Raw genomic sequence first — 20,215 nt, 5'->3', positions numbered from 1 at the left:
GTAAAGTTGCTTTGTGACAATGTCTATTGTTGAACACATCATACACATAAAACTGAATTTAAAAATGAGCATGTTAATGTATTGCCATCACCCCCTTCATATCCATATTATAATGATTAATACAGCAGTCAAAACCTGTGTAGAAAAAAAACGTTGGCGAACACACCTTATCTGTAATGAGGAAAACTGTACAAAAGAATCCAGTTTCTCTTGCTAGACCAGTTACTTTTGAAAGCATTGATGAAGAGTGACAGGAGGACAAAGAAAGAGGGAGGGACAAGAAGAGAGTCTAGAAGCCATACTGGAGCAGAGAGAAAAAGTGAGGATGGCTACTTGAGGACGATTGATGCAGCGAAACCCAGGTAATCTTGTGTCCATATGTCAACTTAAAAGTTCTGAACACTGAATGTGTGTGTTTGGAAGATGTTTTAATGCAGATGAGCAACTTGTCATTTCCTTTATGTCTATGTGACTATAGGTTTAATATATTGTAACTTCCAGCAATGTACTGATATGTGTATGGTGTATAGAGATTTGAAGAAAACGTGTGTATGACAGGGATTTAAAGATGATACTATATGTGCATGACCTAGAGACTTTCCATATTTTGCCTGGAAAATGTAGTTATTCAGTGATCTTCAGTAAAGCCGATGTTTTGGTAGGTAGTGATGTCAGTCGTGGGTGGGTTGTTGTGTCTCATCTCTTTAACCATGTGTGTGTGGTTAGTGAATCATTCATTTATTCTTTAATGGCAATATGTTCACATTTAACTTCCTGTAAATCACTTGGTATTTTCACATTACAATTAGCATACCATCAATTTACATTAAATGTTTAATTAAATTGTGATTATAACCAGTTAACTAACCATGTAAACTAGAAAACTGGATTATTTTATTTAAATATCAAAATATAAGAATATAAAATATTAAATATAATATAGCATGTATGGGATGTGTCAGTATGGAAACCACTTTTCAGTCTGGATACATCAGTTTAAGTTTAATATTTTGCTGTTTTGATTTGTGTGGAAAGCCATTAGATGCGTAGTTTAGTATGTATGAGGGTAGTATAATTAGATGCTTTCGTATGTTTAATAGTATTAGACTGACACTTCAAAGCTGCTACACTAGAGCTGATTTGCGCTTTACTGCCTTTAGTTTCAAGTCTAGCTCAAATCCTGTGAAACTTGTGGCATAACTAATTACTAACTAATAACTAATAACTAACTAGTAACTAAGTTCACTACTGCTCATGCTTTTGAGCTCTAGCATAGTTCTTTGTAAGACTATAATGTACATTTATGCATCCTCTCTCTCTCTCTCTCTCTCTCTCTCTCTCTCTCTCTCTCTCACACACATCTTCTCATCTGACCTGATTTTCACAAAAGCATCACGAGCAACAGAGAAAGTGATACCATGCCACCCAGGTAAAGATAATCTGAATGCTCAGGGGATGGATGGCGGGATGGAGAAACAGAAGGAGGCAGAAAAAGATAAAGAAAGTGATTCTGTGTATGGGGTTCAGAGACAAAGTGCAGATGCACCAGTCAGACACCAGAAGGCAGCAGACGAACATAAATACCACACTCTGGGTTATCAGGTACTTTTCTGTCACACAGACATATATAAGATTATTTTTGTCTCAGAACTATCCTTGTTGAAAAATCCAGTCTAGTCAGACCAGCTTTCAGCTGCCAAATAATGGTAGTGCAGCTGGTAAGTGCTGGGAGGTGGAAAGTAACTGTAAATGGTGGTCTATCAGCTTGACCAGCTTTTGGCAGCAGACCAAACTGGCTTTCATCAAGGATGTACTTTGTACACTATTGTATCGTATGCGTATGAATATATATAATACCTTGATGAAAGTGCGGTACCTCCTATAATTCAGCATTAGCAAACTTTCTAGGAACAATTTTAAAAATTCGGTTAAAACTAATTTATTTCAGTAGAGCTATTGCTCAGCTTTTCTTCAAAATTGAAACAGCAGCGCCATCTGGTGGCGTTGCCCCTTTAGCCACGTGTGGTAGACTGTCACTCTCCAATCATTATAGTTCTAATTTCTAGAAGTATTCATATTAATAGCAATAATAGTGCACATTAGTGAACCCACCAAACAAAAAATTAGCAAAATGAGCTGCAGCCCATGACTTATTTTTATGTTGGGATATCCTCCAAATATCTGTACTACTGAAGATCAGCCCCTTTCAGGACCTTTTGTTGGGTTCAGAATTTTCCTTATTAGTAAAATAGGATAAATACATAACTCTTAGTTTAACTGTACCTACATGAATTAAGCGGAAAATCTGAATAATAAGCTTGGACTTCATGGGTGTAATTACTTACTATATAATATTTTGGTACTACAGCAGAGAACATGCTTTCATTACTCAATCACATTCATGCATGAATAAAATATCACCTGGTGTCCTGTGATGGACTGGAGTCTTGTGCCCAGTGCTCCTGCAACAGGCCCTGGATAATGATCCTTTTATAGACTCCAGATAGTATACCCAGGATAGGCTCCAGATAGTATTCCTGGGATAGGCTCCGGATAGTGTTCTCAGGATAGGCTCCAGATAGTGTTCTCAGGATAGGTTCTAGATAGTGTTCTCGTGATAGGTTCTAGATAGTATTCTCGGGATAGGTTCTAGATAGTATTCTCGGGATAGGCTCCGGATAGTGTTCTCAGCATAGGCTCCGGATAGTGTTCTTTGATTAAACTCTGGGTAGTGTTCCTGGGATAGGCTCCAGATAGTATTCCTGGGATAGGCTCCGGATAGTGTTCTCAGGATAGGCTCCAGATAGTGTTCTTGGGACAGGCTCTGGATAATAGGCTCCGGATAGTATTCTCAGCATAGGCTCCGGATAGTGTTCTTTGATTAAACTCTGGGTAGTGTTCCTGGGATAGGCTCCAGATAGTATTCCTGGGATAGGCTCCGGATAGTGTTCTCAGGATAGGCTCCAGATAGTGTTCTCAGGATAGGTTCTAGATAGTGTTCTCGTGATAGGTTCTAGATAGTATTCTCGGGATAGGTTCTAGATAGTATTCTCGGGATAGGCTCCGGATAGTGTTCTCAGGATAGGTTCTAGATAGTGTTCTCGGGATAGGTTCTAGATAGTATTCTCGGGATAGGCTCCAGATAGTGTCCTCAGGATAGGTTCCAGATAGTGTTCCTTGGATAGGCTTCAGATATTGTTCCTTGGATAGGATTCGGATAGTGTTCTTAGGATAGGTTCTAGATAGTGTTCTCAGGATAGGTTCTAGATAGTGTTCTTTGGATAGGCTCTAGATAGTGTTCTCGGGATAGGTTCTAGATAGTATTCTCGGGATAGGCTTCGGATAGTGTTTTCAGGATAGGTTCTAGATAGTATTCTTGGTATAGGCTCCGGACAGTGTTTTCAGGATAGGTTCCAGATAGTGTTCCTTGGATAGGCTCCAGATAGTGTTCTTGGCATAGTCTCCAGATAGTATTCCTTGGATAGGCTCCAGATAGTGTTCTTGGGATAGGCTCTGGATAATAGGCTCCGGATAGTATTCTCAGCATAGGCTCCGGATAGTGTTCTTTGATTAAACTCTGGGTAGTGTTCCTGGGATAGGCTCCAGATAGTATTCTCGGGATAGGCTTCGGATAGTGTTTTCAGGATAAGTTCTAGATAGTATTCTTGGTATAGGCTCCGGACAGTGTTCTCAGGATAGGTTCCAGATAGTGTTCCTTGGATAGGCTCCAGATAGTGTTTCTTGGATAGGCTCCGGATAGTAGGTTCCGGAGAGTGTTCCTTGGTTAGGCTCCAGATAGTGTTCTCAGGATAGACTCCGGATAGTGTTCCTGGGATAGACTTTCAGATAATGTTACTGGGATAGGCTTAGAATCAGTGGCTGGGTAATTGCTGTGGTAAGCCAGTTATATAAGTGGTTTAAAGAATTTTATAGCCTACATTATATATTTTCTGTATACAATTCTAAATATAACTGTAAAATTGTGATATTCTCAGAAAAAGAAGCAGAAGGGGCGTCTAGTCGCTACATTTGGTAAGGGATCTGCAAACACAAACTCTAGAGGAGCTCCAATTCAGGTGCTGTTCAAGCAGGGATCACCTGAAAAGACTCCCATGCAGGAGGTACAAAACTTTTTTAAACATATAATAGTTTACAACATTACTTTATGTTGATATAATAAAAGCTGGAGACTGAAAAGTTTTTTTCCAGTGAGCTTCTGCTCACAACACATAAGCACAGGCCTACAAACACCAGTGACCATACAAAATAAAATAATCCTCCGTTTATTAAATAACCAAAGCTCTTTTAACTGAATGAAGTTAATTAACAATTTCAACTCTTCAACTTATAACTAACATGTTTAAGTCAAACTTTTTGAAAACATTTTTGTTTATAACACTTTATGGGAACATATGCTATAATGCATACTGATGAGCATCCATTCACAAACTGATAAAGATGTATGTAAAGCAATATATTTGATCCTTGCGCCCAGTGTTCCTGGGATAAGCTCTGGATCCACCACAACCCTGATCAGGATAAAGTGCTTACTGAAGACAAATGGATAACGTATTTGACGTTATCCACATATATGATGTAGTTCACATTGCCTGCATTTTTAAATTCTCCCTTTCCTTTTATGCTTTCTGTTTGCTTCTGTCAGGAGCGAGCCAGTGTTGGTGGAGGCCAGTCACAGGCGGAGGTGTTTAAACAAACTTTGCAGACCTTTGCCATGCATAATGAGCTCAACTGGTGGGGAGAAGGAGACAAAGCTGTTGTCTTGGAGAAGAGCTGGACTGATATAGTGCACTCTCACAAGGTACACTATCTACAGATTCTAGGATACTTATGACAAGTAGTTGAGAGAGAGAATGAGCAATAAATAGACAGAAAAGGCAATGGAGTATATGACAAAGACAGTAGTAGGTGGAGGGAGAAGAGCAGACAGTGTAGGCTTGAATGGAAAAATGAGGGAGAGAACTGGAAAAAGATGTTAGCATTGAGAAATGGAATAAAACATGTAGAAAAATCTTTTAGAAATAAAATATTTTTATTTAACTGATATTATTCTCTTTATAGTCAATGCCCAAAACCCAGAGGTACCAGCAGGAGGCACTATGGGAACTCATCCACACTGAGTTCATTTACATCAACAAACTCACCATCATCACTGATGTAAGAGGCTAGCAAGTTACTATGGAAACTATAGTTATGAAGAACTCTTTTTCATGAGATTTGATTGGATTAAGAATAATTTCATAGTGTAATGAGCATTACTTCATCTCACATACTATTTTCTATTAACATATTCTACAGTAAGACTCTCAGACCTTGCGCATCTTGCTATTTCATTTATTTGGTGGTTTACTGAATTAAATTGGCTGCATTATTCTCCATTTCTTCTGGAGTTTATGTATAAACTTAGTTTAATCAACCATGTTTACATTTCACAGCTTGTTCTTGCTGCACTGGAGCATGTTCACCGACAGGGATTTCTCCATGAGGTTTGTACATTAACTTTAAGCTATGTGTCTTTTTTCTGTGCCATGGTAAACTTATTGTCAAGAGACTAAAGAACATCACAGCCACATTTGGGCCAATTTGTCATCTTTGTGTCAATGTTCATGTCAGTTATTCTTAACACATTCTCTTTCATTCATTTTTAATGGAACATTCAGTTCTTGTTTGAGTAGGTACCAGAGTTGCACTATGGAAACATAAGTAATAAATGTTTCTGCTGACAAGATGGAAAACTGCATTAATCCAAGTGTGGTTTTGTGTAGGAGTTTAAAAGCAGGCCAGTGTAACATCATAACCTTCGCTTAATTATGTCTCTCTTCCTTTCTTTCAGGTTACCTCTGTCCAGCTCTTTTCTAACATGCCGTCCATCCGTGATGCCCATAGGTGTTTCTGGCAGGAAGTAATGTACCCCATGTTGCAGAATGCCAGATTGACTGGCCAACCTTTTGACCCTTTAAAGCTTGAGCCAGGATGTTTACAGGTATTTAACATAAACTGAACACCCCCTTACACCACTAATATCTAAATAAGGCCCCATTTCTCTGCCATGCTTCTCAGGTTAACCCTACATTGTTCTCATAGTTTGCTGAGCGTTTCTCTGCATATCTGGATTATTGTTGGGAAGAGGAGAGAAATATGGAATTCACACGCAGACAGATGGAAATAAACCAACACTTTAACATTTTTCTTACGGTACTACAGTCCTATTATGCTTTTAGTAATCCATATTTTATTTACAGCCACACAAACCCGAATAATTAGACAATGAGTGATAATATCAGATTTGAAGCACAGAGTAACACTACAGTGTTGTGCTCTGTTTTTGTGTATATTTCATGCTAAATTGTTTCAGAAATTAAAACTAATTCTAAGATAAAAAAGGCAACCTGAGAAAACACAAAATACAGTTTTTAGTTTATTGAAGCAATAAAGTTATCCAATATCAACTGGGCCTTTGTGAAAATGTATTTACCCCGATAGTTACTAATTCCCCAAATCTATGAAATTGCATTCATAATGGGGTTGAGCTGGACTAGACACAACTAGACCTGATTACTGCAAACCCTGTTCAATCAAATCAACACTTAAATAGAACTTTTTCCAACAGCATGAAGTTGGTTAAAAGCTCTTACCCAGTAACACACCATGCCAAAGTTAAAAGAAATTCCAGAAATGATGAGGAAGAAGGTGATTGAAATACATCAGTCTGGGAAGGGTTACAAAGCTATTTCAAAGGCTCTGGGACTCCAAAGGACCACAGTGAGAAAATATATCTCCAAATGGAAAAACTCAGCACAGTAGTGAACCTTCCCAGAAGAGGCCAACCTTCCAAAATTCCTCCAAGAGCACAGCAACTACTCATCCAGAAAGTCACAAAAGAGCCAAAGACAACATCAAAGGACTTCCATGCCTCTCTTGAATCAATAAAGGTCAATGTTCATGATGCCACTATCAGAACGACAAAAATGGCATCCATGGAAGAATGGTAAGGGGAAAGCCACTGCTAACCCAGAAGAACATTAAGGCTCATCTGAATTTTGCCAAGACTCACCTTGATGATCCTAAAACCTTTTGGGAGAATGTTCTGTGGACTGATGAGTCGAAAGTGGAACTGTTTGGAAGACAGGAGTTCCGTTACATCTGGCGTAAACCAAACACACAATTCCACAAAAAGAACATCATATCTATGGTCAAGCATGGTGGTGGAAGTGTGATGGTGAGGGGATGCTTTGCTGCTTCCGGGCCTGGGCAACTTGCTATAATTGAGGGAAACATGAATTCTGCTCTCTACCAGAAAATCCTAAAGTATAATATCGTAAATATAATACAGTCTTCATTCCGTAAATTGAAGCATAAGCGCAACTGGATTATGCAGCAAGACAATGATCCAAAGCATAGGAGTAAGTCCAAGTCCTGGAATTAAGGGAAAGACTGATCTCCAGTTATCAGAAGCGTTTGGTTGCAGTTATTTCTGCAAAAGGTGGCACAACCAGATTTTAAGTTTAAGGGTGCAATAAGTGTTTCACATTGGTGATAGGTGTTGGGTAACCTTTTTTTTTGCTTCAATAAAATAAATAAATAAATAAAAATTGTATTGTGTGTTTTACTCAAGTTGCCTTTGGTTTATGTTGTATTCTGTTTGAAGATCTAAAACTGAGATTAGGGTTAGGGTTAGGGCTACTTTTTCACAGCTCTGTATATATAAAACTTATCAAAAAATTTTATATAATGTATTGATGTCATTTCATGTAGACATGTTACACTGCCATTCACTTAGCTTTCAAAATACAATATGGCATTCTGTAAAAACATGTACAGTATTACATCTTTAACAAAGATACACTTTAATGTATAGTTTATTAAAATGACTCACTTATTTTGGGTCAAAGATGGTAAAACAAAATGTGCATTTTATATTCCCGTGTATATTTTATAATCCTGGGTTCTCTCATGCAGTGGGTGGAGACTCATCCCCAGTGTGGAAGAATGCGACTGGGCGACATGCAGGCAAAGCCCCACCAGAGGATCACAAAGTACCCCCTGCTTTTAAAGTCTATCCTGAAGGCAACACAGGACCAATATACACAGCAAACACTCAACCGCATGGTGAGACATCTGAATGGAGAACTATGACAATTATGTGTTAGAACTACTGTATGTTTAAAGTTTTTGAACATGTGCAGTTTCTTACATTTTCCCAGAGTTTAGGACATAATGCACAGAATAGTTATTAAACAATGAAAAAACAAAACAAATGAAAAACAAATAAAGTGTTCTACCAAACACCTGTATCTTTACTGATCAGTCATAACATTAGAACCACTGAAATAACATTGATTATCACTGATAATGAGCCGTGGGCACCCAAGACTAAGAGCTATGCCATCCATCCACTTTCCATACCGCTTATCCTACACAGGGTCGGGGGGAGCCTGGAGCCTATCCCAGAGAACTCGGGGCACAAGGCAGGGAACACCCTGGATGGGGTTCCAACCCGTCGCAGGGCACAATCGCACACACATTCATTCACAATCTACAGACAATATTTTAAATGCCAATCGCATGTTAATGCATAGGGGAGGAAACCAGAGTACCCAGAGGAAACATGAACAATCTGTGCACACAGGGCAGAGGCAGGATTCAAACCCCCAACCCTGGAGGTTTGAGGCAAATGTGCTAACCACTAAGCCACTGTGCCCCCTCTCAGAGATGTGCCATTATGTTATCTGACCAATTATTATGTTCTGACCAATCAGATGTGAGAATTCAACATGGTATAAAAATTGTTAAAAACAACTATTTTGACTGGCAGTGTGCATATGCCTGTTCTCTCTCCTTCCTTTAGATAAACAGTGTCAGTCAGTTTCTAGACAGCATCAATGACTACTTGCTCTTTAAGGATGATGAGTTGGCACTCTTTGCCCTGTCTCAAAAGATAGAGGGATATGAATTACAGGGGATGAGTGAAGAAATAGACAAGGTAAGTGAACAAATAGAGACCTTCATTATTGTTTACTTGAAAGCTTTCTCTGACTGTAAGTGTTTATGTCTCAGTACATGCAGGAGTTCTGTTGCTTCGATTTAACTAGCCCTATACGGGGCACGGAACCCAAAGTCATACGCAAGCTCATAATGGGAGAGTCCCTGAAGGTTAGAGGAAGGAAGGACAGTAAGGTGAGAAACATAATGAAATTTGCAAGTTGCTTATGACACAAAGGAGTAGGGGGTTCAGAAAAAAATTAAGGCAACAATCATAATTCCATTTTTATTGATTAGACTTTATTATAATTAACTAGTGTGTAAAAAAAAGTATTCATATTTGTAAACAGTCAGCCTTCCTATTGTAGCAGATTCAGTGGTAACATGATACATTGAATTGTTGCCTTAATGATCGAAAGCCTATCATATTGTATTATATCGTAACAGATTCAATAGATTAATCAATTACTTAAAGGTTACCTTTAGAATATAAATAGTATGGTGTTGCATGGAAGTCTGAGGTTTACACCCCTACAGGGTGGTAACATATATTCTTGTGTTGTGACATTAGCTGGAGGTGGTGTTGCTGTTGTTTACCGATGTGCTACTGCTGACCAAAACTCAGAAGAAATCAGAGAAGCAGAAGGTTGTGCACCCCCCACTCTCCCTAGAGAGAATACACTGTGCAGAACTCAAGGATGGCTGTGAGTTTTATAACCACTCATATTCTTTTCTGCTGAAACAACTTCTATTTCCGTAAACCACAATCTTATTTTCAAACTACAGATTAAGCCAATAGCCCTCGGGTGATGGCGTAAACACAACTCAAGCTTCTGAATGTCTCCTTTTTATACCCCAATCCAAAGTTTTTAACTCTAATCCAACTCTCTCTATCTAGACAATCAAAGCCTAAATATCAGTGCCAGACATAAATAATTATTAGGTAACACTTTTACCATTAAAATTTAAGGGGCACATATTAGTTGTTAATTAAGGTTGTGTTATACAAATTAGACACTTCTAAATGGACTATTCACTATGAATGAGACTTTATTCATAAATATTCATAGATCACTAATAACATGTTGTTCCATGTTCTAAAGTAGAGTTTTAGTTATCACTAAGTAGAAGCTAAAAATCACTACACATGTTTTCCATAAGTGAATCTGTGTCCCATATTCTAAAGTCAAGATCTTTTCATGTCTTTTTATAGTGAAATAAGCCAGTATATTTTGCATCACAAAACAGAGGCCACCAAAGCCGAAATAACAATTATGTTATCTCTGATAAAAATAAAGCTAGAGAGAATTAATTTAAAGAATTAATATGAAATTAACTTAAAATATAGAGCAATTGTGCACTAATAAGTTGTGAATTTAGATAATTAATTCATGCTCAATAATTTACATAACAAGGGCATTTAATAAATTATCACAACTAATAATGTCTTTAATAGTAATTTTCACAAAACAAATCCCTAATTATTAAACAATACAAGTATTTAAGAATAATGTGCAATTTATAGTGAATATACCATTTATGACTGTCTAATTTGGGCTTTTTAAAACTAAGAATAAGGCCTTAATTAATGCCTAATATGTGTTCATTAAAATAACATATGAATTATTAGTATGACAACAACAACAAAACAACAACAACAACAATAATAATAATAATAATAATAATAATAATAATTTTTAAATGGCAAATTCAGCCATTACAGAGATCTAACTTGATTAATTGGTTTGCTTATCATGCTCTGATACCAGTATTAAACATGAACAGCTTCTATGAAGTCATATGAATCAGAAGACGCCACATCCAGTGTGAGCTGCAAACAACAACAACTACAACAACAACAAGCAAACAAAAAGAGATAGTTTCTAACAAGTATATTTGGTAATATTAAGACAAATGAATAAATGTCAAATACATTTTGTACTAAGCAATTTCTGCATCTACCTTGGCAGGGCCTTTTATCATTTATCAGAGCTAGAGAAATGGATTTAATAAAAATCTGCTTAACACCTTTTATGATACATACAGTACAAACATGTATAAAAAAAAATCATTCATAATTACAAAAAACTACTTTACATAATTTGATCTGACATGTATTAAAATGATGTATTACACTGGAAGTATCTTTAGAAATTCTACTTATTTTTCCTCACAATTTGCATGTGTGTAGGCTCACATTAATGAGCGGGAAATTTAAACCTTTAGGTAAATTCCAGCACAGAGAGATGCAAATGTACACATCATAAGAAAAATGGCCATAACTTTTAATTGTATGTCTTAGGATCTAATGATTTGAAACACCTCTTGTGTTCTGTGTTTTGAATGATTTACATTTACATTTTTTGGCATTTGGCAGACACCCTTATCCAGAGCGACTTACATTTTTCTCATTTATACAACTGAGCATTTGAGAGTTAAGGGCCTTGCTCAAGAGCCCAGCAGTGGCAGTTCACAACCTCATGACCTTTTGATCAGTAGTCTTTGCTCAATGTCTTAACCACTGAGCAAACTAACCCCAGTGACCCCAGTGGTGGCTCAGAATCAAAGTGAAAATGATCTAAACTGTTATTTTACATTGTGTTATGAGTCAGTGCACACTGGTACTGAGCTCAAATGCAACCAACAGTAATGGCATTATTAGTGCTTTCATTAAAACAATGAAACATCTGTTTCTTTTCTTGACATTTTGGTTTTAGCCATAATCTCAGAGTAATTTCATTTGGTCTTTATATAGTAACATTGGCTGCTAAGTTGAACTTTAGAATTAGTGCTTTATGCACATTTTTACTGAAAATTCACACCATACACTCACCAGCCACTTTAATAGAAACACCTTTACCCCCGCACATTTGTGCAGTTATCCAATATGCCAATCATGTGGCAGTAACACAATACATAAAATCATGCAGATACAGGTCAAGAGTTTCAGTTAATATTCACATCAAACATCAGAATGGGGAAACAGTATGATCTCCTCATTGGAAAAATACCATCACATGGTCTGTTTCCAATCTTCAACTGTCCAGTTTTAGTGAGCCTGTGTCACTGTAGCCTCAGATTCCTGTTCTTGCCTGACTGAAGTGGAACCCAATGTGAACTTCTGCTGTTGTAACCCATCTGCCTCAAGGTTCGATATGTTCTGAGATGCTGATTGAGTTACCATAGCCTTCCCATCAACTCAAACCAGTCTGGGATCTGGAGTCTTATTTCTGTCAACTATAAGGCATTACCTTATTTGCTCATATTTACAAAGAGTGCCAATATTAGTCGAGGGCAACGCATGTAAACTACAACTTTGATGTCTATTTTATCAGATTATTGACTATTGGTCCATACCAACAGCCCTGTTCAGTTCTGCATATGAATGTAGAGGGCTCTGTATATACTTCTCTCTCTGTCTCTGTTTCTCAGACTCTTTTGTCTTGTTGGAGGTGAGTGATTTAGGCTGTCCTGTCAGTGTGTACAGTGTTTCGACTCCCAGCCCAGATAGCTGTGCATCATGGATCACTACTATCCACCAAGCGCAGGTATGGCTCTAAACTAGAACACATAGACCTCAAAGCCTCAATGCATGGGAAGTTGACTGCATGCTTTTAAAATACTTTATAAATCCCATCTTTTCATGCAGTTATATACAGACATGTACAGTCATGTGAAAAAAGTACACCCCATGGAAATTGTTGGCTTTTTTGACATATTTGGACAAGCAAACATTTGATCATCTTTGAAACAGTGAATGTTAATAAAGTTGATATACTTGAACAAAACCACAAGGAAAAATAGCTTTTTCAATCATTTATTCAACAGAAATATAAATATCACTTATATTCTTCTGTGTAAAAAGTAAGTACACCCTTGGCCTCAGAAGTTAGTATTTCCCCATTTAGTGGAAATAACTTCTTGTTAACATTTTGTATAATTGTCCACCAGTCTTTGACATCAACTTGTTGGAATTTTTGACCACTCTTTCATGCAATATTCTTTCAGTTGCAAGATGTTTGAGGGTTTTCTTGCTTGTACTGCCCATTTCATATATTTAATTAGGCTTTGACTAGGCCATTCCATAACCCTCAATTTCTTCTTTTTTGAGCCATTCCTTGGTGGATTTGCTAGTGTGCTTAGGATCATTATCCTGTTGAAAGGTCCACTTGTTTCAACTTCCACTTTCGGACAGATGGCCTCATAGCCACATCTTCAAGCACTATGATGCAGAATTCATAGTTGAATCAATGAATGCTAGCTGTATAGTCCCTGAGGCAGCGAAGCAACCCCAAACCATAACATTTCCACCACCATGCTTCACAGCTGGTATGAGGTGCTTCTCCTGAAAAGCTGTCTTTGGTCTACGCCAAACATGGTTGCTGTTACTGTGGCCAAACAACTCTATTTTTGAGTCATCTGTCCAGAGCACATTATTCTAAAAGGCCTGGTCTTTGTCTGTATGCTCATTGGCAAACTGTAGTCTTGCTTTAATGTTCTGTTTAGACAGCAAAGCCTTTTTTCCTGCTATGCCTCCCATTCAGATCAAATTTGTTCAATCTCTTTCTGATTTTAGAAGCATGCACTTTGATAGCAATGATTGCAATAAAATACTTCTGGTTTTTAACTATTTAATTAATTAATTAATTAATTAATTAATTAATTTTTCAGTCTCTTTATAAAGGCTTTGGAACCGCAAAAAGTTTTGACTGTTTCTGGCTTACAGGAAGCTTTGGAGTCTCTAAGAAAAAAGGAGACAGTCAAACTTGAGGAGCCCAGTGATCAGAGTCTAGAAGATCCATTTCCTCCTGCCAGTACACCGAACATCAAGGAAACAGAAGAACAGTCAGACTATAAAAGTCCTTTTGCTTCTCTCAAGTTTACAACTATACAGTTAGAGAGAGAAGAACTGAGTTTGCAAAACCAGCATATACATGCACATTTTATGAGCAAACAAATGCAAAAAAGAGACAAAGAATTTCATAATGAACACAACATGACACAAGAAACTGAGGGGAGAAAGGGGAGTAGAAATGGGCATTGTGAAGACAGTGATACTTTGTATGGTCCTACAATAGAAAGACGGGTAACATGGAATCACAAACTGCAACCACATAAAAAATCCAATGCCTTTCCACAACAAGACTCATTAGAGACCAACAAGTCCATTGGTTCACATCATTTGTTAGTCAGTGGATTAAGGGAAAACAGCGCCAAAAAAAGCCAGTCACCATCCAGTCAGCTTTTATTACCAAGTAAATTTGTGCCTGTTGAGTCTGCAATCAGTGTCTCACAGCCACAATCACAGAAACCAGATCTGCGGCAGGATTCTTGGTCCCGCCAATCAGGTGATGAAAACAAGTCTCTCTCAGAATCACAGACATTCACAAGAATATTAAAATCACCGAGGTTACGAAGGAAACGTCCCATGAATTCTCAGCCATTTGCTCCAGTCCAGGGCTCCAGGAGAATGTCAGCTGAGGCGGAATCATCAACGTCGTTTCCCAACAGGAATTCGAACTCAGTCTCAGATTCTGATGAGAACCATAATGTTTGCAGACCTTCCAATACATCCTCCAAATCCCAGGACCACCTGGTGCTGAACTTGGCCTCTATCAAGCAGAACCAAGTTGTGTTCTGGAATGTTCCTTCTGAGAGGTTATCCGAGTCAGAGTCTGAACTGCCAAAAGAGAGACACAATCGGAATTCTCAAACATTACCCAATGGTAGAGCCCAGAGGAGTGAATCCTTGCCTGAGCTACCGTCCTCCACTCTGCAGGGTATTCTGAATAGGGCCAAGGAGCGGGAGAGGGGGCGTGGAATAGCAAATAGAGAGAGGAAGCATTTAGAAAAGACTACTCCATCACCATCACCCAGTGAAGGAGAAAAAGTGGCAGGAGCAGAGGACCAAGAGACGTTCAGATCAAGAAAGTACTACTCTCATACAGGGATGGAAACCATCAGCAACAATGACAGGAAAAACAGGTACATTTATTTTTAATGTTTGGTTGTCTGTTCCCTAAATTACTCAAAAGAGTTAGACATCCACAGGACAGATTTTTTTTATCTCTCGTTTTTTTTTTTTTGCTCATTTCTTGTGCTTTTTATCGATGTGCTAACTTTACATGTTTAGTTTTCCAATCAGTATTTAAACAAATTCAAATTCACCCAATGGAATTATTACTAAAATATGAAATTCTCTGTTTGGTGGATGTTGTTTGTTCTGTATGTTCCGTATTGTTCCGAAATGACTGTAAAACTAAAGATTTTAGTGTGCCAAAGGAAGACAGTAGTTTCATTCTGTGTTTTATGTCTGTGTCTTTATCTTACTGCGCTGTTCTGCCTACACAGAATAAACTTTACTCTGAGTCAGCAGAATCAACTCTGCACTTAATTTACACACCATACATATATACAGCATGTACACTACTATGCAAAAGTCAGAGACCAGTGATATTGTTAAAATCAGTGCTTATTGTTAAAAGTAGCAAACAATAATAATGGCAAAATGTAGAGTAAATTCATTTTACTTTCAGTCAAAGAGCCATGCAGTACTTACACTATATGGCCAAAGGAATGTGTACAGTGAGGGAAAAAAGTATTTGATCCCCTGCTGATTTTGTACGTTTGCCCGCTGACAAAGAAATGATCATTCTATAATTTTAATGGTAGATTTATTTGGACAGTGAGAGACAGAATAACAAAAAAAAAAAAAATCCAGAAAAATGCATGTCAAAGATGTTATAAATTGATTTGCATTTTAATGAGGGAAATATGTATTTGACCCCTCTGCAAAACATGACTTAGTACTTGGTGGCAAAACCCTTGTTGGCAATCACAGAGGTCAGACGTTTATTGTAGTTGGCCACCAGGTTTGCACACATCTCAGGAGGGATTTTGTCCCACTCCTCTTTGCAGATCTTCTCAAGTCATTAAGGTTTTGAGGCTGACGTTTGGCAACTCGAACCTTCAGCTCCCTCCACAGATTTTCTATGGGATTAAAGTCTGGAGACTGGCTAGGCCACTCCAGGACTTTAATGTGCTTCTTCTTGAGCCACTCCTTTGTTGCCTTGGCCGTGTGTTTTGGGTCATTGTCATGCTGGAATACTCATCCACGACCCATTTTCAATGCCCTGGCTGAGGGAAGGAGGTTCTCACCCAAGATTTGACGGTACATGGCCCCGTCCATCGTCCCTTTGATGCGGTGAAGTTGTCCTGTCCCCTTAGCAGAAAAACAACCCCAAAGCATAATGTTTCCACCTCCACGTTTGATGGTGGGGATGGTGTTCTTGGGGTCATAGGTAGCATTCATCCTCCTCCAAACACGGCAAGTTGAGTTGATGCCAAAGAGCTCCATTTTGGTCTCATCTGACCACAACACTTTCACCCAGTTGTCCTCTGAATCATTCAGATGTTCATTGGCAAACTTCAGACGGGCATGTATATGTGCTTTCTTGAGCAGGGGGACCTTGCAGGCGCTGCAGGATTTCAGTCCTTCACTGCGTAGTGTGTTACCAATTGTTTTCTTGGTGACTATGGTCCCAGCTGCCTTGAGATCATTGACAAGATCCTCCCGTGTAGTTCTGGGCTGATTCCTCACTGTTCTCATGATCATTGCAACTCCACGATGTGAGATCTTGCATGGAGCCCCAGGCCGAGGGAGATTGACAGTTCTTTTGTGTTTCTTCCATTTGCGAATAATCGCACCAACTGTTGTCACCTTCTCACCAAGCTGCTTGGCAATGGTCTTGTAGCCCATTCCAGACTTGTGTAGGTCTACAATCTTGTCCCTGACATCCTTGGAGAGCTCTTTGGTCTTGGCCATGGTGGAGAGTTTGGAATCTGATTGATTGATTGTTTCTGTGGACAGGTGTCTTTTATACAGGTAACAAGCTGAGATTAGGAGCACTCCCTTTAAGAGTGTGCTCCTAATCTCAGCTCGTCACCTGTATAAAAGACACCTGGGAGCCAGAAATGTTTCTGATTGAGAGGGGGTCAAATACTTATTTCCCTCATTAAAATGCAAATCAATTTATAACATTTTTGACATGCGCTTTTCTGGATTTTCTTGTTGTTATTCTGTCTCTCACTGTTCAAATAAACCTACCATTAAAATTATAGACTGATCATTTCTTTGTCAGTGGGCAAACGTACAAAATCAGCAGGGGATCAAATACTTCTTTCCCTCACTGTACACCCGACCATCACACCTATATGTGGTTCTTCCACAAACTGTTGCCACAGAGTTGGAAGCACACAATTATCTCGAATGTCTTTGTATGCTGTAGAATTATGATTTCACTTCATGGGAATCAAGGGACCTAGCTCAAACCTGTTCCAGCATGACAATGCCCCTTTGCACAAAATGAGGTACACAAAATGATTGCTAAGTTTGGAGTGGAAGAACTCAAGAGGCTTGGACAGAGCCCTGATCTCAACCCCACTGAACACCTTTGGGATGAACTGGAATGCAGATTGCACGCTAGGCCTCCTGACCCGAAATCACTTCACAACCTCAGTAATATTCTTGTGAATGAATAGGTGCAAATCCCCACAGCCATGCTCCAAAATTTAGTGAAAAGCCTTAATAGCAGGATGTTGGAGGTTGGAGTTGGAGGTTGTTATAGCAGCAAAGGGAGAACCAACTCCATATTAATACCCATGGTTTTAGAATGGGATTTTCAACAAGCACATGTGGCTGTGATGTTCACGTGTCATCCATTTTTCCATATAGTGTGTTTATGTTGGTCAGTATTAAAGCTCAGTATTACAAATAAAATATGTTGAGATGTCATAGCTTTTACTGTTGAATTCCCTTAACGTTAATGTTCATAAATCACACAAAAGTCAAAACATTAAAAAACCAGTATGAAATCTGTAAAAAAAAAAAAAAATTGTAATATTTAATTGAACAATTTTAATATTGACCTACATGAATATGTACTGCATGGCTTTAAATGACTGAAAATGTCATTACTGTACTGTACATTTTCCCATCATTATTGTTTACCACCAAATAATTAACAATAAGCACTGAATGACTATTTCATTGAAAACAATAGATTGGTCTCTGACTTTTGCACAGTACTGTATAGCCAGATATTATTTGTTTTTTTTTAATGTAGGATGTAAATTTCTATCTAATAGGAAAAGCATAAAAAGTCTCTGTCATTCCCATCATTTCCCATTAGACCAGTCACTCCGCTGGGTGTAAATGTGGACTGGCCAGGCTGGTGCTTCGATGATGAGGATGTGCTGGAGTTCACTGGGCATAACGATGAAACAGTAGACTGGTTTGAACAGACCCTGACTACGGCAGAGCTCCAGAAAACACCCAGGCATAGTGATGCAGATTACAGTGAGGTGTAAAGCCACAAGCATTTTGTTCTTTTGTAAATGTGATGAGAGAAACTGCTACAAGCTGGATCTTTGTGATCTGCACCATAGTGTGTAGTAAAGTGTAGTATAGACTTTCTTCTACAGTGTCTATAGAAAGTGTGTGAGCCCTTTACAATTTTCTGTATTTCTGCATAAACTTGACCTAAAATTTGATCAGATTTTCATCTGAGTCCTGAAGCTAGATAAAAAGAACCTATTTAAATAAATGATGCAAAAATATTATAGTTTTTACATTTCCGTTTTTAGCAAAATTATAAAATATTAAATATCATTGTCAGAAAACGTATGTGAACCTTTGCATTCAGTAAATGGTGTGACCCCCTTGAGCAGCAGTAACTTCAAACAAACAGTTGGAGGAATTTTGGCCCATTGCTCTTTACAAAACTGCTTCAATGTTGGTGGGCTTCCTTGAATGAACTTCCCTTTTTGGGTCCTTCCACAACATTTTTATTGGGTTAAGGTCTGGACTGACTTGGCCATTACAAAATGTTAAATGTCTTCTTTAACCATTTCTTTGTAGACTTACTTGTGTGTTTAGGGTTGTTGCAGTGACCCAGGGTTAAGTTTCAGTTCACTGACAGATATCCTGACATTCTCCTGTAGAATTTGTTGGTACAATCCATAATTCATAGGTCCATCAATAATGACAAGCTATCCTGGACCTGAGGCAGCAAAGCAGCCCCAAACTATAATACCGCCACCCCCATGCTTCACTATTGGAATGCAGTGTTTGGTTTTTGCCGGACATAACACTTTTGTTTAAAATTAAAAAGTTGTATTTTGGATTCATCTGTCTACAGAACATTCTTCTAACAGGCTTCTGGCTTATCTATCCGGTCTTGAGCAAACTTCAGATGGGCAGTAGTGTTCTTTTTGGAGAGTAGTGTCCTCTGCCTTGCATGCCATGAGCACTGTTCTTGTTCAATGTTTGCCTGATTGTGGAGTCATGAACACTGACATCACTCAATGCAAGAGTGCAATGTAGGGCTGTAGTTCATGGAGTGATTTTTGCTGGATGACCACTTCTTGGGAGAGTAACAATGGTGCTGAATTTCTTCCTTTTGTATATCATCTGCCTCACAGTGAATTGGTGGAGGCCAAACTCTTTAGAAATGTTTTTTTTAAACCTTTTCCAGCCTGGTAAGCATCGATTACTCTTTTATGGCACATTTCCATAAACCTGGGTGGTGAAGACCAGATTTTGATAGTGAAGAACCCAAGTTTATGTTCTTGGACCATGGGAGGGCCTGTTAAACTCACACCTAATTGAAACACCTGACTTTAATTTACCCCATTAAATTAGCCCATACTTATACTGGTTCACATACCTTTTCCAACAAAGATATTTAATGTTGGATAATTTTGCACAATAAAGAAATGCAAAAACTAGAATTTTTTTGCATCATTTGTTTAATTGGCTTCTCTTTCCCTTGCTTTAGGAAGATCGGATCACATTTCAAGTCAAATTTATGCAAAAATACAGAAAATTATAAAGGGTTCAAAAACTTTGTAGTGGCACTGTCAATACAAAAGTTTGCATAGGACAAAATGAGCAAGAATTTGATGTCTTCTAAAAATACATCTATTTTGTTAGGTTTCACAGATGTTCATTCGTTATAACAAGTTTAAAAAAAAAAAAAAAAAGGCCAAGGAGCGTATGTTATTAAATAAAACCATAATGAACTTTCCTTTACTTTTACACTATCCGTTGTCACCCAGATGAGGATGGTTTTTCCTTGCCACCGTCACCACCGGCTTGCTCAACGGGGATTAATCCACACACTTAAAATCTGTATCCTGTGTTTATATGTTTCTG

General features: G+C 38.2%; 1 protein-coding gene across 3 annotated transcripts; it reads left to right on the top strand.

Moving 5' to 3' along the window:
• Positions 1-30: 30 nt before the first annotated feature.
• On the top strand, positions 31-19,762 carry plekhg6 (pleckstrin homology domain containing, family G (with RhoGef domain) member 6). Of its 3 annotated transcripts, none has more exons than XM_053629974.1 (15): positions 31-362; positions 1,391-1,429; positions 3,996-4,121; positions 4,664-4,819; positions 5,080-5,175; positions 5,454-5,504; positions 5,852-6,001; positions 6,103-6,213; positions 7,978-8,127; positions 8,867-9,001; positions 9,076-9,195; positions 9,572-9,704; positions 12,433-12,548; positions 13,727-14,985; positions 18,192-19,762. In XM_053629974.1, the coding sequence occupies exons 3-15, from the start codon at positions 4,113-4,115 to the stop codon at positions 18,367-18,369; spliced, it is 2,664 nt and encodes an 887-aa protein (XP_053485949.1). In that variant the 5' UTR covers positions 31-362; positions 1,391-1,429; positions 3,996-4,112; the 3' UTR covers positions 18,370-19,762. The 3 variants fall into 3 exon arrangements, with proteins under 3 accessions (XP_053485949.1, XP_053485940.1, XP_053485958.1); XM_053629965.1 differs by having other exon boundaries at positions 1,391-1,602; XM_053629983.1 differs by lacking the exons at positions 1,391-1,429; positions 3,996-4,121.
• Positions 19,763-20,215: the final 453 nt, after the last annotated feature.

Source organism: Ictalurus furcatus, chromosome 1 (genome assembly GCF_023375685.1).
Source record: "Ictalurus furcatus strain D&B chromosome 1, Billie_1.0, whole genome shotgun sequence".
Taxonomy (NCBI): domain Eukaryota; kingdom Metazoa; phylum Chordata; class Actinopteri; order Siluriformes; family Ictaluridae; genus Ictalurus; species Ictalurus furcatus.
Note: the sequence above shows the minus strand (reverse complement) of the source record. Positions and strands in the feature narration are given on the sequence as shown.